At 37.6% G+C, this 25,256-nt stretch overlaps 1 protein-coding gene across 14 annotated transcripts in view; it reads left to right on the top strand.

Moving 5' to 3' along the window:
- LOC140501552 (palmitoyltransferase ZDHHC11-like) overlaps positions 1-25,256 on the top strand; it is a 194,807-nt gene that overhangs the window by 29,668 nt on the left and 139,883 nt on the right. For 7 of the 14 annotated variants that reach the window (XM_072605315.1, XM_072605316.1, XM_072605314.1 and 4 more), the window contains exon 3: positions 6,452-6,565. The exons of 2 other annotated variants lie outside the window; for them this stretch is intronic. In XM_072605315.1, coding sequence (XP_072461416.1) covers positions 6,452-6,565 — 114 coding nt within the window. Of the gene's footprint in view, positions 1-6,451; positions 6,566-10,502; positions 10,650-25,256 lie in introns of those variants that run through there. 5 more of the 14 variants (XM_072605325.1, XM_072605320.1, XM_072605324.1 and 2 more) reach the window with 4 other exon arrangements.

The following is a 25,256-nucleotide window of genomic DNA, read 5'->3' as shown; positions in this document are numbered from 1 at the left end:
ATTCACAGTTATTATTATTATCTTTTTCCCTCCATCCCTTTTTCTTTTGTTTCATGATTTCTCTCTCTCTCTCTCTCTCTCTCTCTGTCTCTCTCTCTCTGTCTCTCTGTCTCTCTGTCTCTCTCTCTCCCTCTCTTTCTCTTTCTCATCTGTCCATCCTCAAAAGTCTATTTTACTTCTTACCACTGCCTCCCTTAGTCTTTCCTCCATTTTTTTATCCCTCCTCTCCTATTTTTCTATTGGGTAAGTTAGATTCCTATATACAATTGTGTGTGTGTATGTGTGTGTGTGTGTGTGTGTGTCTGTAATTTCACTCTTTAAGTCAATTCCAACGAGAGTGAGGTTCAAGAATTGCTTGCTACTCTATCCCTACATTTTCTCTTCCACTGTAAAAGCTCTTGCTTGCATATCTCTTCTGCACAAGAAAAATTTCCCCGTTCTACCTCTACCTTATTTCTTATCTCAATGCATCCCTTTTTCTCACCCCTTCATTTTTATTTTGGAGATCTTTCCAACACAATCAACTCAAATAATGTCTTTTTCTTTGTAAACTCCTTTGAACTGTCCTAGTAATGATAAAATTCTTATCATCTTCCTATATAGGAATGTAAACTAACTTTATTGAGTTCCTTATGATTACTCTTTCATGCTTACCTTTTCTAAAAAAAAAAAAAATATTTATTTTTAGTTTTCAACACTCACTTCCATAAGATTTTTGAGTTTCAGATTTTCTCCCCCTTCTTCTCCTCCCTCTTCCCCAAGAGGGCATGCAATTTGATATAGGCTCTACTTATGCATTCATATTAAACACATTTTCACATTAGTCATGATGTAAACAAGAATCAGAACTAATGGGAGGAACCACAAGAAAGAAGAAGCAAAACAAAACAACAAAAGAAAAGGAGAGCAAATAGTCTGCTTCCATCTGCATTCAGACTCCCAAACTCTTTCTCTGGATGTGGATGGCATTTTCCATCATGAGTCGTTAGGTGTTGTTTTAGATCCTTGCATTGCTGAGAAGAGCTAAATCAATTAAAGTCAGTCATCACAAAATGTGGTTGTTACTGTGTTCAGTGTTCACCTGGTTCTGCTCCCCTCACTTAGTATCAGTTCATATAAGTCTTTCAAGGTTTTTCTGAAGTCTGCTTGTTCATCATTTCTTATAGCACAATAGTTTTCCATTACATTCATATACCACAGTTTATTCAGCCATTCCCCAATTGATGAGCATCCCCTAAATTTCTAGTTCTTGGCCACACAAAAAGAGCTGCTATAAATATTTTTGTATATGTGGCTCCTTTTCTCATTTTTATAATCTCTTTGGCATATAAACCTAGAAGTGGTATTACTGAGTCAAAGGGTATGTACAGCTTTATAGCTCTTTGGGCATAGTTTCAAATTGCTTTCCAGAATGGTTGGATCAGTCCACAACTCCACCAATGATGCATTAGTGTTTCAGTTTTCCCCACATCTTCTCCAGGGTTTATCATTTTCCTGTTTTGTCATGTTAACCAATCAGATAGGTGTGATGTGATACTTCAGAGTTGTTTTGATTTGCATTTCTCTAATCAATAGTGATTTAAAGCTTTTTTTCATATGACTATAGAAAGCCTCAATTTCTTCATCTGGAAAGTGCCTGTTCATATCCTTTGACCATTTATCAACTGAGGAATGACTTGTATTGTTATAAATTTGACTCAGTTCTCTATATATTTTTGAAATGAGGCCTTTATCAGAGACTTGATTGTAAAAATTCTTTCCCAGTTTTCTGCTTCCCTCCCAATTTTGGTTGTATTGTTTTTTGTTTTGTTTTGTTTTTGCAAAGATTTTTCAATTTAATGTAATAAAAATTATCCATTTAGTATTTCATAATGTTTTATATCTCTTGTTTGGTCATAAATTCTTCCATTCTCCTTAAATCTGACAGGTAAAGTAATCCTTGTTCTCCCAGTTTGCTTGTAGTATCAGCCTTTATAGCTAAATTGTGTACCCATTTTGACTTTAGTCACTACTATGCTATTTTCCAAATTTCCCAACAGTGTTTGTCAAATAGTGAGTTTTTATCCCAGAAGCTGGAGTCTTTGGGTTTGTCAAACAGCAGATTCCCATAGTCATTGACTACTATGTGTTGTGTACCTAACCTATTCCACTGATCCACCACTCTATTTCTTAGCCAGTACCAAGTAGTTCTGATGATTGCTGCTTTATAATACAATTTAAGATCTGGTATGGCTAAACTATACCTAGCATTTCTTTTAATTCCCTTGAAATTCTGGACCTTTTGTTCTTCCAGATGAATATTATAATTATTTTTTTCTAGCTCTATAAAACAATTTTTGGTAGTTTTATTGGTATGGCACTGAATAAGTAAATTAATTTAGGTAGAATTGTCATTTTTATTATATTAGCTCAGCCTACCCATGAGCAACTAAGGCTTTTCCAATTATTGGACTTTATTTGTGTGAAAAGTGTTTTGTAATTGTTTTCATATAATTCCTGAGTTTGTTTTGGCCGGTAGACTCCCAAATATTTTATAATATCTACAATAACTTTAAATGGAATTTCTCTTTCTATCTCTTGCTGTTGGGCTTTGTGAGTAATATATAGACTTGCTGATGATTTCTCTGGGTTTATTTTATATCCTGCAACTTTGCCAAAGTTGTTTATTATTTCAAGTAGTTTTTGACTTGATTTTCTAGGATTCCCCAAGGATATCATCATATCATCTGCAAAGAGCGATAACTTTGTTTCTTCTTTGGCTATTCTAATTCCTTCAATTTCTTTTTCTCCTCTTATTGCTAAAGTTAACATTTCTAGTATTATATTGAATTGATGATAATGGATATCCTTGTTTCACCCCTGATTTCCCTGATGGAAATGCATCTAGCTTATTCTCATTAGACATAATGCTTGTTGATAGTTTTAGTGATGCTACTTATCATTTTAAGGAAGACTCCATTCATACCTATGCTCTCTAGTGTTTTTAATAGGAATGGGTATTGTATTTTGTCAAAAGCTTTCTCTGCATCTGCTAAGATAATCATATGGTTTATGTTAGTCTTGTTGTTGATATGGTCAATTATGTTGATAGTTTTCCTAATACTGAACCAGCCCTGAATTCCAGATATAAATCCTACCTGGTCATAGTGTATTATCCTCAAGATAAGTTGCTATAATCTTTTTGCTAATATTTTATTTAAAATTTTTTGTATTTATATTCATTAGGGAAATTGGTCTATAATTTTCTCTCTCTGTTTTGACTCTTCCCAGTTTAGGTATAAGTACCATATTTGTGTCATAAAAAGAACATGGTAGGACTCCACCTATTTTCCTCAATAGTCTACATAGTATTGAAATTAATTGCTTTTTTAGTGTTTGATAGAATTCACTTGTAAATCTGTCTGGCCCTGGAGATTTTTTCCCAGGGAGTTCACTGATGACTTGTTCAATTTCTTTTTCTGAAATGGGATTTTTAAGTATTTTATTTCCTCTTTTTGTTAATCTGAGAAATTTATATTTTTATAAATATTCATCCATTTCACTAAGATTGTCAAATTTATTGTCATACAATTGGGCAAAATAGCTTCCGATTATTGTTTTAATTTCCTCTTAATTGGTGGTGAATTCACCCTTTTCATTATTGATACTGGTAATTTGGTTTTCTTCCTTTTAAAAAAATCAAATTAACCAAAGGTTTATCTATTTTACTGCTTTTTTCATAAAACCAGTTCTTAGTTTTATAAGTTCAATATTAATCTCTCCTTTGGTTTTCAGTATTTCTAATTTGGTATTTATTGGTATTTTTAATTTGTTATCTCTTTTAATTAGATCTATTACTTTGTCCAAGATCAGGATTGCTACCCCTGTTTTTTTGTTTTTTGTTTTTGCTTTAGCTGGAGCATAATATATTCTACTCCATTCTTTTACTTTTACTTTGTGTGCATCCCTCTGTTTCAAATGTATTTTTTGTGAACAACATATTGTAGGATTATGGTTTTTAATCCATTCTGCTACCAGCTTCCATTTTATGGGAGAGTTCATTCCGTTCACATTCATAGTTATGATTACTATCTATGTCTTTCTCTCCATCCTATTTCCCCCATTTTTGCTTCTATTTCTCCCTTCTCCCTTTCTTTCCTCACTAGAGTTTTGTTTTTGATCACTTCTTTCCTCAATCTTCCCTCCCTTCTACCAGCCCCCTCCCTTTTCTTTCCTTTCTTCCTTATTATTTCTTCCCTCCCTTCAAACTACCCCTCCTTTTTCTTTCCCCTTTCATATGTCTTGTGTCTTCTGGTTGAATGTCAAATTTTCTGTTCAGCTCTGCTCTTTTCCTCAGGAATGCTTGGAAGTCCTCTATTTCATTAGATGTCCATTTACCCCTGAAGGATTATATTCAGTTTTGCTGGTTAGACCATTCTTAACTGCAACCTTTTCTCCTTTTGGAATGTCATATTCCAAGTTCTCCATTCCTTTAAGGTGGAAGATGCTAAATATTGTGTGATCCTGGCTGTGGTTATACAATATTTGAATTTTTTTCTGGCTGCTTGAAGTATTTTCTCTTTGATCTGGGACCTCTAGAATTTGGCTAAAATATTCCTGGGAGTTTTTGTTTTGGGATCTATTAGGAGGTGATCAGTGGATTATTTCAATTTTTATTTTATCCTCTTGATGTAAGATATCACAGGAATTTTCTTTGGCAATTTTTTGAAATATGCTGTCTAGATTTTTTTAATCACAGTTTTCATGTAGTCCAATGATTAGTAAATTATCTCTTTTTGATCTATTTCCCAAGATGTTTGTTTTCCAGTGAGGTATTCCACATTTTCTTCTTTTTTTTATTCTTTTGACTTTGTTTTATTGTTTTTACATGTCTTATGGAATAATTAGCTTCAAATTGCCCAATATTTTGTACCTCTTTTTCATCGGGGAAATTCTGTTCTTTAAGGACTTCTTTTCTGCAGTGAATTCATATACCTCCTTTTCCATTTGGTCTATTTTGCTTTTCAAAGAGTTCTTTTCTTCAGTGAATTTTTGTACATTTTTAGGCCAATTCAGTTTCTCAAGCTATTATTCTCTTCAGTATTTTTAGTGCTTTTTTTTTTTTTTTACCTAGCACTAATTCCCTTTTTGTAATTTTCTTGCATCACTTTTATTTCTTTTCCCAATTTTTCCTCTACTATTCTTATAGCATTTTTTTCACTCTTCCAGCAATAACTTTTGGACTTGTGTCCAATTAGCATTTTTCTGAGGCTTTCTTTGTAGCTGTTTTCATATTGTTGTCTTCTTCTGAGTCTGTGCCTTACTCTTTGCTGCCACCATAGTAGTAATTTTCATGATCAAATTCTTTGTTGTTTGATCACTTTTCCAGTCTATTTCTTGACTTCAAATTTTATGTTAAAGTTGGGCTCTGCTCACCTGGGGTTGGCGAGGCACTGTTCCAAGCTTCAGACTTTTTCATGGTGCTATTTTCAGAGCTAGATCTGGGGATCTGCAAGCTTTTGGTGCTTGAAAAGTGATGTGATTTGGGGAGGTCTATCACTGCACTTCTGGTCTGCACTCCAGTCTTTCTCGGGAAAGCCCCTGGTTCCCTGCAGCCACAAGTGCTAGTGCTCCTCTTTGTCTTGGAATTGTAACAAAGGCCTCTGCTCCCTTGTGACTAATCCCTGGCACTCCTCTCTGCCCTAGAATTGTGACCCAGAACTGCATATGGGTAACAGAGCTGCCAATCAGTGCCACCTCTACCCAGCGCCAACAAAGGATCCCCTGTAATTGCTTTCTCACCAAATGTCTGACCTCTTTACCATTTCTGACTTGAAAGTTCCTGACGTTGCTGCTGCTGAAACTACTGTTGTTGCCATTCCATGTGTGGGCTCTGCGCAAGCCTCCACTCTGGTGTCGCAAATGCCACCTGACGACCTCCTAAATTTTCTTGGGGTGGAAAGATATCTCACCCTGACCTTTTGTTGCTTCAAAATTTGATTTGAGGCATAATTTTAATGTTATTTGGAGGGGACTGTTGAAAGAGTTTAGCTGAGTTGTCTCTAAATCCACCTAGGCAGTTTTAATTTGTAATTTCTTGAAATATGGTATCTCATTTAAAAGTTTTGATCATTGGTTTCAAACAGTCTGAAAATTTTTAGATTATTGCTCAACTTGTTTTTGAGATGTTTTAAAAAAATCAGATATCTTTCATTTTATTATGTTTTTTCCCAGTTTTTTGAATTTCTTTTAATATTTCTTGTTATCATTGATAAGAATGATATTTGTTTTATCCTTGGTCTATTTTAATTTTTAAGGCTTTTTGGATGAATTTTTCCACTGTCTATTCAAATGTACCATTTCTCCTTGTCATTTTTTAAGCTTTCTGCTGTCTATTCAAATATACCAATTCTCCTTGTCATTTTTTCCCTTTGGTTATTCCATTTTGTACCTCTTGTTTCATTTTTTTCAGGTGCTCCTGTAATCCTTGTGGCCAAAATTTTTTTGTCTCTGAGACTTTACCTGGACTTGTTGTGGAGTTATTAATCTCATTAAGACTGACCTCCTGGCCTTCTCTCAAACCAAGGTATTTTTTCATGTTATTCAGAGTTTTTCTTGCTCATCTCAGCAGCCTCAGTATCCAGGTTTGGTGAGTGTCAGGAGGGTGAACAGATTCTGTGTTTGGACCATCGTCAGAATAAAGTGGACAGGAACTGCCTGGTCCTGAGTGTGATGACCAAGATTAGGCCCCTCTTCAAAGGACTCTGGTTCTGTGCTTTGTTTGGTACTCTCTCTTGCTACAGGGCTCCAGGATCTATCCCTGTGTTAGGCTCTACCTGGGATCTTTATTTCCATTTTGCAGGCCTCAGGGTTTCCTTTTATGTTGGACTCCTGCCAAGAGCTTTGGAAACACCTCAGTATGGCCCTAGTCTACAGACTTTCTCCCTTCACCAGGCTCAGTATTGCTATAAGTTTATGGGTCCTGACCCTAGCCTCCTAGGTTTGCCTTGTGCTCTGTTTTCCACTTCCATTGGCTTGTCTATTTCAGGGTCTCTGCAGGATTCTAGGGCAGTTCTATGAATACTGGCATTTGATGGAAGAGTCTAGAGATGGTTCTTATTTCTTTTTAGCATTGCTAAGCTCCACAGGAATGTTGGTATAGGGAAATCCTCTATGTCCTAGCAAGACATCTATTACTATTTTCAGGAAAATCCATTCATGTCATCTCATCCTGGGTAATATTTGTCCATGTCTTCCTGTAAATCCTCCTGAAGGATTCTACCTATGCGCTGCTGAGTGCCTTTGTCTAGTTATAGTAACATTGTGTGGATACCAATGAAACAGAGGCTTACCCTTATTCTCACTACATGACTGACTCATATTCTTTTATGATCGTATACCTCCCTTGTTATATTTTCACATCACTTCTATCACACAAGCTTTACTTGGTAATGTTTAGATTAAATCATAAGCTCCTTGAGGGCAGAGATGGCCTTTTGCCTCCTTTTCCATTCCCATTGCTTAACACAGTGCCTGACACATAGTAGGCACATAATAAATGTTTATTGATTGATTGATAATGTGTTGCAGCCTGCTAACTCCCACTTTGTACTCATTCTCTTTATTGGAGGTATCAAACTTAGGGGCCCCCAAAATCCTGAGCACTGACTGAACCAGATTAAAATGTAACTGGGAAATGTCTAACAAAATAAATAAAAAATACAGTACAAAATAGATAATGTTAATATATGGTTTTCTAATTCAATATGCAGCCCACTGGGACCTCTTTCCATTTCCATTTGACATCATTGCTTTAGATGACCTGAAATTTTATTCAACTACAGTGTTATTCTATGTCTCACAATCACCCATCACAACTGGAAGAATACTATTTAAAAGATGGAGTTTTTGTAAACTCACTCTACAATCTTCCAAAGAGAAATCCAGCTTATTTTCTTCCTGTTTAGTTATGGGCCCATGTACCATGTTTGTACAAAATATATGCACTGCTATACCATTGTCCATCCAAATGCATATCATAGTCTGGACAGTATGAATTATTCATGTACTTGGTTTTCCAGTGTGGATGCTTGGATTAAACTCCTTTGCACAATCATTGATCTCCTTCAGGAAGCTCTGCAAGGTTCTAGACTAGGACTTGATACAATCAGCAAAATGTCATCTGAAAACAGAAGCATTTTTTCCATTTGGATTCTACATTGAGGCATGTCCTTGATGTTATTAAAATACCTTAAGTGAGCACATCTTTCTCTCTCTACTCTCCCTCTCTCTCTGTCTCTCTGTTGCTCTCTTTCTCTCTCTTCGTTTATGCCTCATTTAACATTTTTAATAATATGGTAATCAAAGTTATCTTTGTAATTTTCACATTTTTTCACAAATTTTAAGAAATATTGATATATAATATTGACATAACCACTTTATTAAGCCTTAAAGGTAGTGTTTTGTCTAACTGAATCAAATGCTTTTTATGGTCTACAAATAATAAATAAAATGGAATATTATATTTGCTGTATCATTCAGTTAATTGATTAACTCTTGACAGGCAGGCAGTGCAGTGCAAAGATAATGATCTGGACTCAGAGGACTTGGGATCAAATACCAACCCTACCATTTACTGATCTGTAGGACTTTAGTTAAGTCACATCTTGGGGTCTCATTTTCCACTACGGAAAAATGTAAGGGTTAGACAAGATGATCTCTACAATTTCTTCCACTTCTAAAGATGTGATCCTGTGTGGTGATCTTCTATGAACATTTCTAAAAAAACATCCAAAGACCTTGCATATTCCCTTCTTATACATTAATCAAAGTTGCCCTTTATACATGTGTAGACTATTCATAACAATTTGGTAAAGATAGGAAGAGAGGCATGGGGCATTAGTTTTTTAACATTTTCTTGGTGACTTTTTTGGTAGACAGTAAATTCTAAGATATTTTCCAAACCTCTTCTTCTCTTTCAAAAAACTTCAGAGCTGATCCCTCAATGCCCTTGAAATTGTCGCCTTTAGCATAAATGTACCATGCCTATATGTGGTCCAATATAGATGTTTTCCTACATAGTTTCAGAAGTCTTTCTCTATGCATACTTTTATATTAAAATCATTCAATATTAAAGCATATAGTGATTTAATTTTTTAATTATAAATTTAGTAATTTCACCTTCTTTTCCTTGCAATATACTGGGCACTCAAATTATTTATTTGGGGTTTTGTTTTGGGCAAATGTTTACCATTAAGATTCAGTACAAGGTGACTAAAATGTCCTGTGAAAATGACTTTTTTGTCTTTGGATTTTCAGTAAGAACTAACTTCCTCAAATCCTCTATTTGAACTTTCCATGGAGAACCTGGGAACTATCTCAGCATTTAGCATCTACTTTCATCTGTCTTCTTATTTCATTTATAATGAGAATGTTAAGAATGATATAATTCATTTTCTCCTCCAATAGTATATCCAGATTGTGGTTACTGGACAATGGTTTCACACCTAGGTTAGCAATAGGCAAGTTAATATTTATATGCCTTATGAACATTGTGATCCTTCATATCCTTTGTCCCTCTTTCTATAGCTCTGCTACTGTCACTGCAGAAAGGTACAGGAACTATACAGGGCTGAGATCCATTTTTATTTTTCTTTGCTTTGTGAATTTTCATAGTAAAAAAATTCATCACAGTGGACGGTCTACTGATGATGGGCTGCTCTGGACTTAATTAGCTTGACTGATCATCAGGAAGCACACTGCTCTAGAACCCCTTCCAGCATATTAGAACTTTATATTCCCCTGGCAGAGCCTTCCAAAATCCAGAGCCACCTCCATGTCATGATCATCATTGACAGTCATAGAATTCTCATGGACAAGACAGAGCCCTTATAAGCAGGATGGTAGTACTAGGTAGATTTGGAACTGATTGAACAATGAGTTTTCAAGTGGAGAGAGGTCTGTTATGGAACTCTATAGTTGGTCTTTTGTTGTTCAGCATTTTTATCAGTGACTTGGATGAAACCATTCTTGAGTGCATAAGATAAAAGTATACAGGATTGTAAAGGAAAACAATTTTGGTGAAATACGTTTATGTTGAAATGCAAATATAATATGTTTGAAATAATATCAATTTTTTAAAAAAAGTTCACATACCCCAGGTTAATAATCCTTGTTATATGTCATCATCCTGACAATACTCATTGGATACTTGGGATTTTTTTTCTTTGACTATTTGGTAAAAATGGTTACTTCCTTTTTTGTGGTTTCCTCTTTTTTTCTCACTCCCAGGCTGAGAATTTTGAGACTTTTAATTTTTGGTTTGAGAGGAAGAAAAGGAAGTAATTGCTCATTTTGCCTGAAATAGTTCATTTTACAAAGTCTCATTGCAAATGAGTTGTGGGAAGATTGCTGTTCTATATATTTAGTAAAACTAGTACTGGTAATATCAGAAAGAAACCAGCAGGGTTTCTGTCTTAGTTGTCTAGCTTGTGTTGTTACTGGCATTGCCAAGAGACACTGTAGGTAGGACTGATTTACCAATGCTGAGCAGCACAGGATGTTTGCAATCCTCCAAGAAATGGAATTTCAAGAGGATATGTAAACAGATCATTGTAGCATGATTTCAAGATTTGGTCACTGTTACTAGTGCTGACATTTCATGGTACCAGGTAAGTGGAAGGAAATTTGGTCTTTATTACAATTTGTCCCGATTGAATTTTTCAGATTTGCCCTCTTCTGTGTGTGCGTGTGTGTGTGTATGTGTGTGTGTGTGTGTGTGTGTGTGTGTGTGTGTGTGCCTAGATGATGTTAGAGAAAATACCACTTTATCTGGCTTGTGTGAAGACATTTGGATGGCAAATGATTAACTTTTTTTTTTTTTAAATAAATTCAGGAGTAAGAAATCAATAAAAGTTGGGAATCAGAAAAGACCCTCATAGGAAGTGGCCATTGAACTGTGTTTTGAGGGAAAGTTGGGATTCTGAGAGGGGAAGTTTAGACAGAAATGCATTGCTGGCATAGGGAGACCACCTGAACCAGGTAGTCAGACAGAACATGGAAACCTGGCAATCAATTAAGAGATGATTGTAGTGATCCAGGTAAAAGGTAATGAAGGTCCTTTCAAAGGGAGCGCCCATATGAGTAAAGATTTGTTGTTATGACGCTCTGCATGGTCTAGCAGAGTAAAGAAATCTAGTAAATAAGTCAAATGGCTGGGCATTCATTTGATTCTTGTATGTTATTAATGCAATTAATATTCATTGAATGAATTGAAGTAGTTCTATTCTGGTTCAAAAAGGTTTAATCTAGCCCAAGAGCCATTTAACCCAAAGCTATAATTCACAACCTCAGAGAAACGTTTGCCAGGTGGTCCTGCTCCAGGACTGGTGATCCTCTGCTGTCTCATGACTGATTTCCTGAGCACTCCATTTCCACAGGTAGAGATGCCATATTTGTAGTAATTTTGTAAGAATACATGAATGCATGAGAGTACATGTGTACATCTACATAGATTTTCCCCTAGAGAAACAGTTCATTGCCAGAGATATGAATATTTGCAATAGTGGAGGATAAGGATAACCCAAAGAAATGGATTCCACAGGTAACCCACCGAAGAAGGGGGAATTTGTCCATTCATTTCAGTTGCCTTCTCCTCTAACATTTTCCCCCCAACAAATGGACAGGTTTTGTTTAGCTTCATAGCCCATTCAGTGTATTGTGTGGAGATGATACAGAGCAATGAATAAGGCAGATGGAAAGCAGCTGAATTTTTTTTTTGAAGGGACCTTGATAATTTACAAACTGAGAAATCAACCCCCGAATAAGAGAGTTCATTGTACTTTGACACGTTTAGAGTTTTTGCTCTATTCAAAGGGGAATGAGAAGGGACAAGAATTGTATTACATTTTCAGTATAGGTTGGCCCATTAAAAGGTGATTATATAAGTTTCTCCACCCACCTCCAGCTCTTTAATTGCGTCTTTAGAACAATACATTCCCCTCTTGTTTTGAGGGAAGACCGTCCTGTGCCAATCTTGACTTTCCAGGGAATCTGTGTCCCATTCGTAAAAAAAACAGGCTCAGTGGTCCAGATAAGATTGACTAGGGCTAATGATTGTTATATAGAAGTTGGCTAATTAGGTCTAGGGTAGCTAGGTGGCACAATGGATGGAGTGCCATCCTAGAGTCAGGAAGACCTGAGTTATTGACCTCAGACACTTAGTAGTTGTGTGACCCTGGATAAGTCACTTAACCTTATTTGCCTCAGTTTCTTCATCTATAAAATGAGCTGGAGAAGGAAATGGCAAACCACTCCAGTATACTTGCCAAGAAAACCCCAGATAGGGTCAGGAAGAGTTCAGACACAACTGAAAATAAATGAAAAATAGCAATCGGCCCAGCAGCACTTGTGGAACTTGAACCCAGCCAGCTCTTCTTCTTTGGTGACCATCGAGGTTAAGTGATTGGCCCTAATTAGCTAAATAAGCGTCTAAGGTCAGATCTGAACTCAGAACCTCCTTGCACCAGAGCCAGTGCTCTCCTCACTGTGCCACGTTGCTGCCCCAAAGTCTGTTCTTCTTAACTCAGGCCAGCTGTTTATTCACTCCACCCCTGCTGCATTACTATTCTCACTTTATTCCATTGGAAAACACAATCAAGGGGAAATCATTTGGCCTGGTCTGACCCTTATTTGTTTTTGGCCTTTTTCCTTCATGGAAAATCCTTTTGTTTGGGCTTGAGTAACTATTTGGTTGGTATAGTGACTTTATCACAGTAACGAACACCATCGGGCCAGTATGTTTATAGCAACCGACACTCTCGGTGTACACGCCAATAAGAAGGTTTTGATAAGCCACTCGGAGAAGGCCAGGGGGATGTATGGCTGATTTCAAAGTCCTCTCTTTTCACTGTCATTGCAAGGTCTACCCGAAAGATGTGAAGCAGATAGGCAAGACGGAGGGAAAGTTGTGCTCCGGGTCTTCTCTCGACTCCCTTTGTTTCACTCCCCCCTTTTTCTAAACACGTACAAATTGCTTCAAGATTTCCACCACGCTCCCTTTTCCCCTTGCCTTTCTTTCTTTCCTTTATTTTCCTCCAGCATCATTCTGTGAAAATTCATAGGCAGGTGTTCACAGTTGTGTGGGTAGGCAAAAGTCTCTCATTTTCTTTCTTTTTCCTTAACTGAAGCTTTGGGAGAAACAATGTCCCTGAGAGAGGGAGAGTAAATGTTTTTGTTTTTACTGAGTCGATGGATCAAACACTTGCATACTTCTCTGAGAATCAAAATTGAAATCTTTGTATAATGTTTTGTAGGATCACTCCCTCACTAGTGAGTATCAGCTAAGATAAAGGGTAGGTGGGTGATGAGATGGATAGAGCTCTGGGCCTAGAGTCAGAAAGACCGGAGTTCAAATTCAGCCTCAGATATTTCCTAGCTGTGTGACCACGGGCAAGTCCCTTTACTCCCCTTTGCCTCAGTTTCCAGATCTTCCAGATGGGGATAATAATAACCTCTACCTTCCAGGTTTGTTGTTAGCATCAAATGAGATAATAATTGTAAAGCACTCAGCACAGAGTAAGCACCTTATAAATGTTAGCTATTGTTATTCTGGTGTCCATGTTTCTATGGGAACATGTGCTTTTGCCCTTTGGCCACTGTTCGGCAGTGCAGTAGATAGTGCTGAGCCTGGAGTCAGGAAGACCCATCTTCCTGAGTTCAAATCTGACCTCAGATACTTAGCTGTGTGACCCTGGGCAAGTTGTTTAAGCCACTTTGACTCAGTTTCCTCATCTGGAAAATGAGCTGGAGAAGAAAATGGCAAACCACTCCAGGATCTTTTGCCAAGAAAATCCCAAATGGGGTCACAGAGAGTCAGACACAAATGAAATGGCTAGTTGACAACAGCAAAGTGGTTACAACAAGGGTTTCTCTATCAGCAGCTACATTTCTTCTCCTCTCACCTTACAAAAGGAAGAATCAAGCTTGTTATGAACACTCAGAATCAGAAAAATCCAAAGCTAGACTTTGGCCATCTAGGTCAATGCTCTCATTTCATAGTTGAGAAAATCAGGTCAAGTTAACAAGCATTTATTAAGAACCTACTATGTGCCAGCTCTATGCTAAGGAAAACATTTCTAAGAGCAGCTGTCTATTCTAGTCCCAGATTTTTGGTATGTTAGATCTTGCAGAGGCTTCCCTTCCAAATGTTTCCACTTCCAGAAAGGAACAGATGCATCATCCAGAGAAGTACATCACCTTTCCACACTGTAGACTTTGCTTTGTGTTTCTGCCAGAATGTTCTTAGAAATCATTTTAGGCTGAGAGATTTGACAGATTGATTATGTAGCCTGTCAGATATTATGTGTCCCTTGTTCCAGTGTAGAAGATTTGATGGATCTTCTTCATGGGAACATTTATTGGAATGGATCCACAGCTCTCAATTAACCCTTTCAAAGTCACCTGGCATGCTTGCAAGCAGTTGAAAGCTGGTGTCTGGTTGTCACATCTTGTGGCCCGAACAGTAGGATTTTTAATCTATAGGGTTGCTATTCAAATGCCCCAAAATATGATAAATAAAGCCAAGAAGGGTTTAGATGATTCATGAACAAAAGATCCATATGAAACTAGGAAATATCAGGAAGGAGGCCATGTGGTAGAGTGGAAAAGAGAATGGCCAGGAAATCAGAAGTCCAGGGCTCTGGTTCCAATTCTGCCAATAACTGATGTGTTGATCACTTTGTAACAATCACTTACCTTTCCTGGGTCTCAGTTTCCTTATCTGGAGGATAAAAGGATTGACTCACATGATCTATAACATCCCTTACAATACCACTCTATGACTCTATGTGTGTAGGCAATGTGGTACGGTGGAATTGGCACTAGCTTTGGGAGTCAGAGGACCTGGGTTCTACTGTCTTCTCATTTCTCCTGGTCTCTGATAATGACATGTTCCTTCTCCTCGCCAAGGACAACTCCTCTATATGTGCCTTTGATCCAAACCTTTCCATCTTCTCAGCAAATCCCACTTTCAATCATCCTACCTAATAATCAACCTCTCCCTATTGTTTTAAAACATGTCCAAGATTCCTCCATCCTAAAAAAAGAAATCTTTCCTAGACCTTACCCTCCCCTCAAGTATCTCATTATATTTATTCCTTCTCTCAACCAAATTCTTAGAAAAAGCTATCTTATACCCCAATTGTCTCTACTTCTCCTTCCCCTCTCTGTGAAACCCTTTACAATCTTTCAACTTGATCTCTCAGCTGAAACTTCTCTCTCCAAAGTTCTCAATGATATCCCCCCTCCTACTTAATAGTATTTTTTCCAAATATACATATAGTTTTCAACATTCACTTTTATAAGATTTTGAGTTTCAAATTTTTCTCCCTCTTCCCTCCCCAAGATGACAAGCAATCTGACATAGACTATATACATCTACAATCATATTAAACATATTTCACCATTAGTCTTGTCATGAAAGAAGAATCAGAATAAAAGGGGAAAACCATGAGTTAGAAAAAGAAAAAATGTATGCTTTTATCTCCACTGAGATTCCGTAGTTCTTTGTCTGGATGTGGATAGCATTTTCTATCATGAGTCTTTTGGAATTGTTTTAGACCAATGATCTTAATCATCAAATCTGATCTTTTCTCAGTCTTTATCCTTTTTTACCTTTCTTCTGCATTTGACAGTGACTACCACCCTCTGTTCTCCAGATTCCTATGACAGTACTCTGTCCTGGTTATCTGAACATTGTTTCTCAGTGTACTTTGATGGCTTATCAACCACATTACACCCCTTAACCCTGAGTTAAGGAGCTCATGAAGCTCTGCCCTGGATCCTATTTTTTTTCTCTAAACTCTTTCTCAGTTACCTCATTCCTTCTCATGAGTTTAGCTATTACTTCTATATTGGTGACTCATATATCTATGGATTTAGCCCCAGGCTCTCCTGGACCTTCAATCTCACATTGCCTACTGCCTAACTGGGTATTTCAAACTGAATGTCTTGGAGACATTTCAAACTGAATGTCTTGGAGACATTTCAAACTCAACATGTTCAAAACATATTTTATTGTCTTTCCCCTCAAATCCACCCACTTTACCAATTTCCCTATTTCTGTCAAAGGCAGCACCCTAGGATCCTAGACTTATGCCCTTTACTAGTCTTGACTTCTCCACCTCCCTTACTATATATATATATCCAACCAACTGACAAATCTGACCACTTCTACCTCTGTGAGATTTTTGTGGCTGACCCCTTCTCTCTACTAAAATAGCTGACCACTTTAGTTCAGGCTATGCTTGTTTAGACTTTTGCAATGGCCTCCTCATTAGTATACCTGGGTCCTCTTTCCCTACCCGAGTCTATTCTTCATTCAGCTACCAGAGTGATTCTCTTTCAGTGGGATCTGACCATGTTACTCCCTGTCTCAATTAACTCCAGCAAGAGAAGGAAGAGAGGGAATACGCACTTACATAGTGCCTACTATATGCCAGGTACTGTGCTAAGTGCTTCCTTCTTGACTGCCTTCCTTCCTTCTGTATTTGCATCATTCCTTCCTTCTCTCCTTCCTTCTTTCTTTCAAATACCGTTTCATTTGGTCCTCACAACCACCTTGTGTGGTAAGTACTATTACTATCCTGATTTTATAGTGGAGGAAATGGAGGCAAACAGAAGTTAAGTGATTTGCCAAGGGTTACTCAGCTAGTAAATGTCTGAGGCTGGATTTGAATTCAGATTTTTCCTGACTCCAGGACTAGCTCAATATCTATTGTACCACAAGCTATCTCTTCCCTCTTGATTTCTTCTTGCATCTGGAGTAGAATGCAAATTTCTTGGTGTAGCTTCTAACGTCCTTCACAACTTGACCCAAAACTATATTTTCTTTCTTGGTACGTATCATTCACCTTCCTCATTCCATGACTGAGCCAAACTGGTTTTCTCTCTGGTCTTCCCATATAGGCCTCCATCTTCCACCTCTGTACTCTTGTACTGGCTATTTCCTTGCCTGGAAATGTTCTCCCTCGTCCACTTCACCTCGTAGAATCTGGTTTTTCCTTTAACATCCGACTCCAGCACAACACTTTACATAAAAACTTTCCTCATACCTTCCAATTACCTTCCGTTTCTAACTACATTATATTCATTCTATTATATATTTATATTTTATATTTATTTATTTATTACAGATTGACAGATGAACACATTTCATTTTCTATGATCATTTCTTATTATTACGTTTACATTCTATTTATGCCATTTATCTTATATTTACACATTGACAAATGTAAGTGTTCTATATTTACATTATATTTCTTTATCATATATAGAGGTATGTGTATGTTTTGCCTCCTCTAATCCAGTGAAAACTCCTAGAGAGTAGAGATTGTTTCTTCTTTGTATTTGTATCCCCAGGATTCAGCATAGTACCTAGACCATATAGGTATTTAATAAAAGTTTGTTGCCTTGTTGATTGATTAATAGATCGGTTGATTGATAGATCCTGCCTAGCCATGATGCCATGAGATTGATGTAACCATGTAACCTTACTCTCCCATACAATATTCCTTGGTGCCAATATCAGATATACAATAATGGGGGAATGAACCACGTCAGCAATTGCCCCATCCTGCTTCCTTCTCTTTGGTTGGACATATAGTAACATCATTGTAGGGAATTCCTAGTGGAAACTCCCTTAATTGATATATATCAACAACTCCCAAGCAGATCAAGAACACTTCTCTATAAGTTTATAGAGTTGCCTGAGGCATGGAAAGGGTAAGTGGCCAGAGACAGAACCCATGCCTAGTTCTTCCTGTCTCCAAGACCTGTCCTCTATCCCCTATTCCATGATACTCTCAGATCTGGTTTTATGTGGTACATGTCTTCTTGTAGAAATAACAAATCATTGTTAATTAAATAACTACACCATGGTGTTAACACAACGCTTTCATGGTTTACTAGAAAGAATATACGACTAGAAGTCTGATTCCTTGAGTTCAAATGCTGGTTCTCTCTTTTTGTTGTGTGATATTGGGCATTCCAATGAACCATTCTGCTCCTCAATTTCCATATTCATAAAGTTAGAATAGTAATATAATTATAAGATTGATATAAATGCTTTGTAAAATGTACACTGCTATATAAATGTGTCATTATTACTCATTTGCAATATTCCTGATGGCCGTCTTATGATGTAGACCATCATAATTAAGCCCATTTTATATACTATGAATTAGATGGGCTAAGTATCATGCCTAAGATACCTACATTAAGGTTAAAACGCAAAACTCTTACTGGTATTTCACTATTTGTTGGCTTATTTCATCATTTTTATTTTTATTGAACATAACTCTGACTCTCTAAAGCTTCTCCCACATTATGGGTGAGATAACTTGGGAAGCCATATGAACTTTCTCACAACACACAGTTTAGTGTGAAGTCATTGTTTCAAGCCCTAGTTAAGGTTTCTAAAGGATGTCATAAGCGAAATACTTCCCTCTAGGATTTCACTGGCAACTTCTTCTTCTTTGTTCATAGGGGAAAAGAGCTCTCATGTCCCCTCTTATGTCCACCAAGCTGGTCCCACTAAGGCCAGTCTGCTGCCAACAGCTGTGCTCCAGCAATGTAACAGAAATGGCATGCAGCTTATCATGTTTTTGGATGACATGAAGCTAGGAAAGAGAGCTGATGCCCTGGATTACAGAATCAGTTCAAAAAGATTTTGATGGGCTGGCCAAATGATGAGCTGAATCTACCACATGAAATCTAATAGGGAGAAGCACAAAACCCAATGCTCAATCTGAAAAGACCTGGCCTAACAGAGTTTTATGTGAAAAAGACCTAGGATTTTTGGTGGACAAGTTCAACATGAGCCATTAATATGATGAGGCTGTGAAATAAAAACTAACACAATTTTATACTTCATTAATAATAATAGTATATATGTATATGTGTGTATATATATACATACACACATATATACTTTGCAAATTTATACACGCACTTTGGACATGTGTGTATATATACACACATATACACATGTATGTATGTGTATATGTATACACACACACATACATCCTCACAGTGATCCAAAGAGGTAAATTCTATTATTATCTTCATTCTGCAGGTAAAGTAATTGAAAGTGAATGAGATTAAGTGAGAAAGCTACTATGCATCTGAGGCAAGATTTGAACTCAGGTCTTCCTGATTCCAAGTCCAGTGTTTTTGTCAGCAGTAGTGTTTGGATCAATAGAAATTATAATCCCACTGTACTTTGCACTGATCAGATGAGATCTGGAGAAGAGTAAAGAAAAAAATATTCAATTTTTAAAAAATATTTGAAGGTTTATATTGTAGAAGAAGTGTAGTATGATATAGTACGTGGACTTGATCTTTTTGTGTGTGCCATGGACCCCATTCCCCCCATTGTCAGTATGATGAAACCTATGAATCCCTTCTCAGAATATTATTTTTAAGTGAATAAAATAAAGTTCATAGGATTGCAAATGAAACAAATTATATTGAAATACAGTTATCAAAAGATGTATTTTTTAAAGTTCATGTTAAGAACCCCCGATAGTAAGGTAGAAGACTAGTCTTGGAATCAGGAAGCCATGGTTTTAAGATAGTGCTTTTTGACACTATTTGAGTGGTCTTGGGCAAACTACTTAATTTCTCAATGCCCCAAGGCATCTAAGACTGGAAGTTTAAAAAACATTCCTCCCACCTATTATCCCCTCTTTCCCCATAAAAAAAAAAAATCATGTGGAAGGAAAAGCCAAACTTTCTTGTGTTGAACCAGAGGGTAAAATGTGGACCAAGGAGTAAAAATTAGAGAGAAATAACTTTTAGCTCTAAATAAGTGATTCAAACTTATTAGACCTTGGCCCTTCCACTATTGTCCTTTCCCTGCTTTGGAAGAATGAGGGAAGGGAGGGATAAAGATAGAAATATCTAGAATGACTGTTGAATGTATAAGGTGTGACCATCAGGCACAAAGAAATTGTACAACTTGTGTGCATTCTGATATGACTTACTCATGATTGGTGCATTCAAAAAGCATTCCTGAAGAGCTTATTTATTCTCTAATATAAAAGAATGTACCCCTGGCCAGCAGCTGCAGGTCCAATCCACAGTCCCTGGGAAGAGTTAGCTGGATCCTAATTGGGATCCTAATCATACCCCATGCATGTCATGGCACATCTGAAGATCGGGACACAAAGTTAGGATCCAGGATAGCTATGCCACAGAAATGATAATCAATAAGTTGTAGTTAGGTAGGTAAGTCTCTTGTAAAAAGTAACACTTTTCAAAATAATGAGAACAGTCCCAGAATAGAATGGGTTGCAGTAAGAACAGTGACTGATTGCCCCATTGCCTCATTTACTCAGAGGCTGGAAGTGTTGTGTGGGAGATTTCTGCACTGATAAGTCTCAGAAAGCTCTCTATCACATTTTCTGTACACTTCTCCCTTCCCAGAGAAGTTTGTCAACCGTCTGTGTCAGCCAGACACGTCATTTTGGTGTAGCTCAGTGGGAAACTGTCAACATCCATCTTCTTACAGTGGTCAGTACTGGATGTCTTCTCTTGGCAGGAACTGTAAATCCATAATACTATATGGCTGAGCCTAGGAAGCTGATTTCTCCATGGCAGGAGGTGGGGTCCAGTTCTACCATCTAGGGAAGGGATTATTAATCATCATTTGTGTCATGGACCCCTTAGAGAGTCAGTTGAAGTCTAATGTTATTGTGGATTGTTGTCTACATTCATAATGAAAGGAAATACTATATTTCAGCTAAAGGTTAGTGAAAATAAAAGTATAATTTTTTTCATTTCAACTTCATGGAACCTCTGAAATATAGGGGTCTATAGTCTCTAAGTTTAGACCCTCTGTTCCATGGGAAGACTTTAGAACCTGTTATATAGCTTCAGTCATTCAATGATCCTTTCTTCCTTTCCCCCAAATTCTTGACATAGGTTTAGGTTTCCCTCTGCCTACTTAGATTATTTTTCTACCTTATTTTCCTCTTGAAATATTTCCTCTTTCCTTTCAAGGAAAATTTCATTCTCCCTGATAAGTTAGAGAATAAAAAATAATTTGTCCAGCATTTCTTGCCCCCCATTTTAATGGTTAGGAAGAGTTTGTGGTTGTTCATTCATTTCAGTACTATCTAGCTGCCCGATAATAATTATAGCTAGCACTTATATGAGCAACTAGTTGGCTCAGTGGATAGAGCACTGGACCTTGAGTCTAGAAGACCTGAGTTCAAATACAGCCTCAAATATTTACTAGCTGTGTGACCCTGGGTAAGTCACTTAACTCTGTTTGCCTCAGTTTCCTCATCTGTAAAGTAAACTCGAGAAGAAAATGGCAAACCACTCCAGTATGTTTGCCAAGAAAACCCCAAAAGGGCTCATGGCCATAACCGTTGGACATGGCTTAACACAACCAAGCAAGAATAGCAGCAACATGTATATAGCAAGTCACAGTTTGCAAAGGGTTTTACATATTTTTTCGTAAATATTGATACTCCCAACTACTCCATGCTAGGAGGCAGTTGGTATTATTACTGACATTTTCTAGATGCAGAAACCGAGGCTAAGAGAAGTGAAACGACTTGACCAGAGTCACACAACTAGGAAATGTCTAAGGGCAGATTTGGAGTCAGGTCTTCCAGATTGCACCATCCCGCTAGGAAGCTGTAGTCTTCCTCTAGCACAAGATACTCCACCATATGTAAAAAGCCAAACCACTGCTAAGATATGTAATAGGTATAATGTGTAGTACACAAAACCCATATGGGTTGGAGTAGCTACAGGTCAGTCTATATGGGGTGCTGGGTACCTGCGCTGGACTGAAGGGATTTTGAAATGTGGATCAGAAGCAGATGGGTGTGTGTGGAGGGGAGGGTAATGTGGCCAGAGAACAAGAATGGGAGAAGGTTCAGTATCTCTAAAAAAAATTTTTTAACTAGAATAATTCAAATAATTCAAAAATAATTCAATAATTCAAAAAAATTTTTTAACTAGAGTAATTCAAATAATTCAAGACAATTATGCATCAAGTTTTCTGATAATTCATTCAAAAAACTTTGGTTGCGCAAGCAGCATCATTTAGTAGGGTAGGCTCTAGTCTTAGAGAAATAGAATCATAGAAGTAGAACTAGAAAGGACTTCATTAGTCATTTAGTCCATCCTCTTCATTTTGCAGATGGTGAAACTGAGGCCCAGAGAGGTTAATTGACTTGTGTTTAATGTCACACAGGGACTTAGTGGGAGAGCTGAGATTTGAACTCAGGTACTGTGATTTCAAGTTTGGCACTCAGCCCTCTGCACCACACTGCATTTGAGTCCCAGCTCTGACACCAGCTGCATAATGATGCGCAAGACCCTTGCCTTCTCTGGTTTTCCCATCTGTAAAGTGGAAAGCATAATTACCCACCTCACAGGCTGGTTGTGAGGAATGTGCTTTGTAAATTTAGGAGCTTTATATAAATGTGGTTTTGTATTTAATATGCAACATCTTTCTGCTTAACTCTGCACTAGTTGCTTATTTTAATGTTCAATATTTCAAAAGATCTGATTCCATCAGTGTGAATATTCTCTTCCCCAACACAGATAGCAGCCTCTCTATACATTATCCCTTCTACATCATGACTTTCCCCACTGTAGTTTTGATATATCGCAAATCAATATAAGAAATTAAATAGAAATTTTGGAGGAGTTTTGCAGAAGCCAATATACAACCTGTGAAGGCCAACAGATGACATAGAGCCTAAGACCAAATATTCAACTCAAATTTTATTATGAAGTACTATAAACACCCCACAAAAGAAAAATAAAAAATTCAGACTTCTTCTCTGGTATGAAGGGAGGGCCAAAAAATTTTACACAAATTTTCCAGATTGTGGGGGTGCCATGCCCCTAACCCCCAGGATGTGAAAGGGAAAACTGTACTGTCACAGATAGTCTTAATGAGGGAGTAAGAACTATATATTGACCTCATGGTGTTCCCCTTTCTAGCAATGAGCCTCTCTCCAAATAGGTTCCATTGTAGTAGCTGTACCTGAAGCTAGAACCCATCAGAGTTTGTGCTTCACTGGCCTCCATGATCCAAGGATGGTTTAGTACATGATGCTAGAGGATGTAGGGGGTTGAATTCCACACTTTACTATCATGATTTTATCTTTTCCCTCCGTCCTTAAGGTCTGCTTCTCCCATTGGTGAGTTCTCTTTGAAACCATATTTTGATGAAGAGCCCAGATCAGTCATCCTTATTTCTCCACACTTCATCACTATGCCCCCAAGTGCATACCTCTCTCCCCATCCCACCTCCCATTTTCATGTCACCTCCTTGAGGGCAAGGATTATTTTTTTTATCTCTCCTGTTTAGCACAGTGTTTGGCATCAAGTAAGTGCTTAATAAATGTTTGTGGGCTCCACTTCAGACACAGGTCCTTTCCTCATAGAGCTTACATCTCTTTGTAGGGACAATACTCAAAGATATGAATTAGCTAAAAAAAAGTCCAATCACAATGCAATATAAAAGCACTAAATTCATAAATATTGGTGGAATGCCAAGTGAAAGATCAATGAAGGATGGGCACATATTGTTAGTTACCTCCATGGAAGATGGTTCCAGATGGAAAAAGTCAAGGCAATTTTTTTAAGGTGCATGTGACACCCACTTTAGCTAATGCTACTCTCATGGTTTTGGTACCTGAATATCTACCTATATGTTTTGCAGTGACTGATATTAGTTTGATTGTATTTCAATCAACATAGACCTAGCATAATTATTCCCAAAGATACTATCAGTACTATCCAGGAGAGGCTCAGCATGGCCCAGCGACCAGGGTGTTGGATTAGGAGTCAGGGTGACCATGGTTAAAATCTTACTTATGGCACTTTGTTAGTTGTATGATCATGGGCAAGTCACCTCCTTGAGCTTTAGTTTCCTCATCTGTAAAACTGAGATCAAAATATGCATCATTCCTACCTCTCAGGGCTTAAATTGGGAGGATTAAATAAAATAACGTATGCAGTTTATGAACCTTAAGTAAATGCATACGTAATAAATACATGATGATAAATACATAATAATGATACATAACATACAATAGTAAACAAGTGTATAAACACCAGCTCTTCTATTTGGGGGCAGCCAAGTGGTGCCATAGTCAAAAAGGGCCATGACTGGCATCAGGAAAACCTAAGTTCATACGTGATCTCAGACATTTACTATCTTTATGACCCTGGGTGAGTCACTTAACGCTGTTTGCTTCATTTTCCTCATGAGTTAGAGAAGGAATTGGCAAGTCATTCCAATGTCTTAGCCAAGAAAACCCAAAATCAGGTCACAAAGAACGAGACACACTTGAAATGACGGAACAACAATAGCACGTCCCATTTGTCGTTGTATATTAAACTACTGAATCCTTGATTTACCCATTATATACTGGCCCATCTAAGATAGATTTGGTCTTTGACTATAATATTTCAGAAGAATAAAATCCAGGAATATTTCAAGATGATTTTCTAAAGCAGTTGAATGAAATTCAGCATTTCTAGTGAAAACAGAAGGTGGGTGTTTCTGGGCTTGAGGGAAGAGTCCTTAAGGGAGTTCATATTTGATTCTCCAGAGCATTTATAATTTGGGCGCAAGGCTTCAAGGATATTTTCATATGGTTGTTGGTGCCAAGTAACAGGGCCATCAGAAGATATTTTGAGGACTGGAAAAGGATCATGACTGTAAATCCTTTTGGCAACTGCTGAGAAAGACAAATTGGAGGCGGACTGCCAGTCATCATTCTGGTTCTGAACCTTTCCTGACCCTCTGTTAGGCCTGGCACTGTGCTCTGCCTCCCCTTAGTCCTCTGGGCCTGGAGACAACATCCTCAATAATCATTCCTCTTGGATTCCAAACTTACCCATCTAGTCAAAAGACATTAAATGAAGAGTAATGCTGCTCTGTTATTCCTTTGCTTGAGTCTAGGGGTGGGGAACTTACAGCTTCCAGGCCACATGTGGCCCTCTAGGTCCTCAAGTGCGGCCCTTTGACTGAATCCAGGACCTAGAGGACCACATGTGGCCTTGAGGCTGTGAGCTCCCTATCCCTGCTCTAGTCTAAATAAGTCAGTCAGTTCAAAGGAACCAACCATCCCTCTATACTTGCACCTTTCTTGCTCAGCATCCATTGCGTGTCCCTCCAAAGAATCTCACCTGCTGAGAGACCTTGCCTGGTGTCCTGAGAACTGATTTGACTGTTGTCC

The sequence above is a fragment of the Notamacropus eugenii genome, chromosome 4 (genome assembly GCF_028372415.1).
Source record: "Notamacropus eugenii isolate mMacEug1 chromosome 4, mMacEug1.pri_v2, whole genome shotgun sequence".
In the NCBI taxonomy this organism is placed as follows: Eukaryota; Metazoa; Chordata; class Mammalia; order Diprotodontia; family Macropodidae; genus Notamacropus; species Notamacropus eugenii.
The sequence above is the reverse complement of the archived record's forward strand: the minus strand, read 5'-3'. Positions and strand labels throughout refer to the sequence as shown.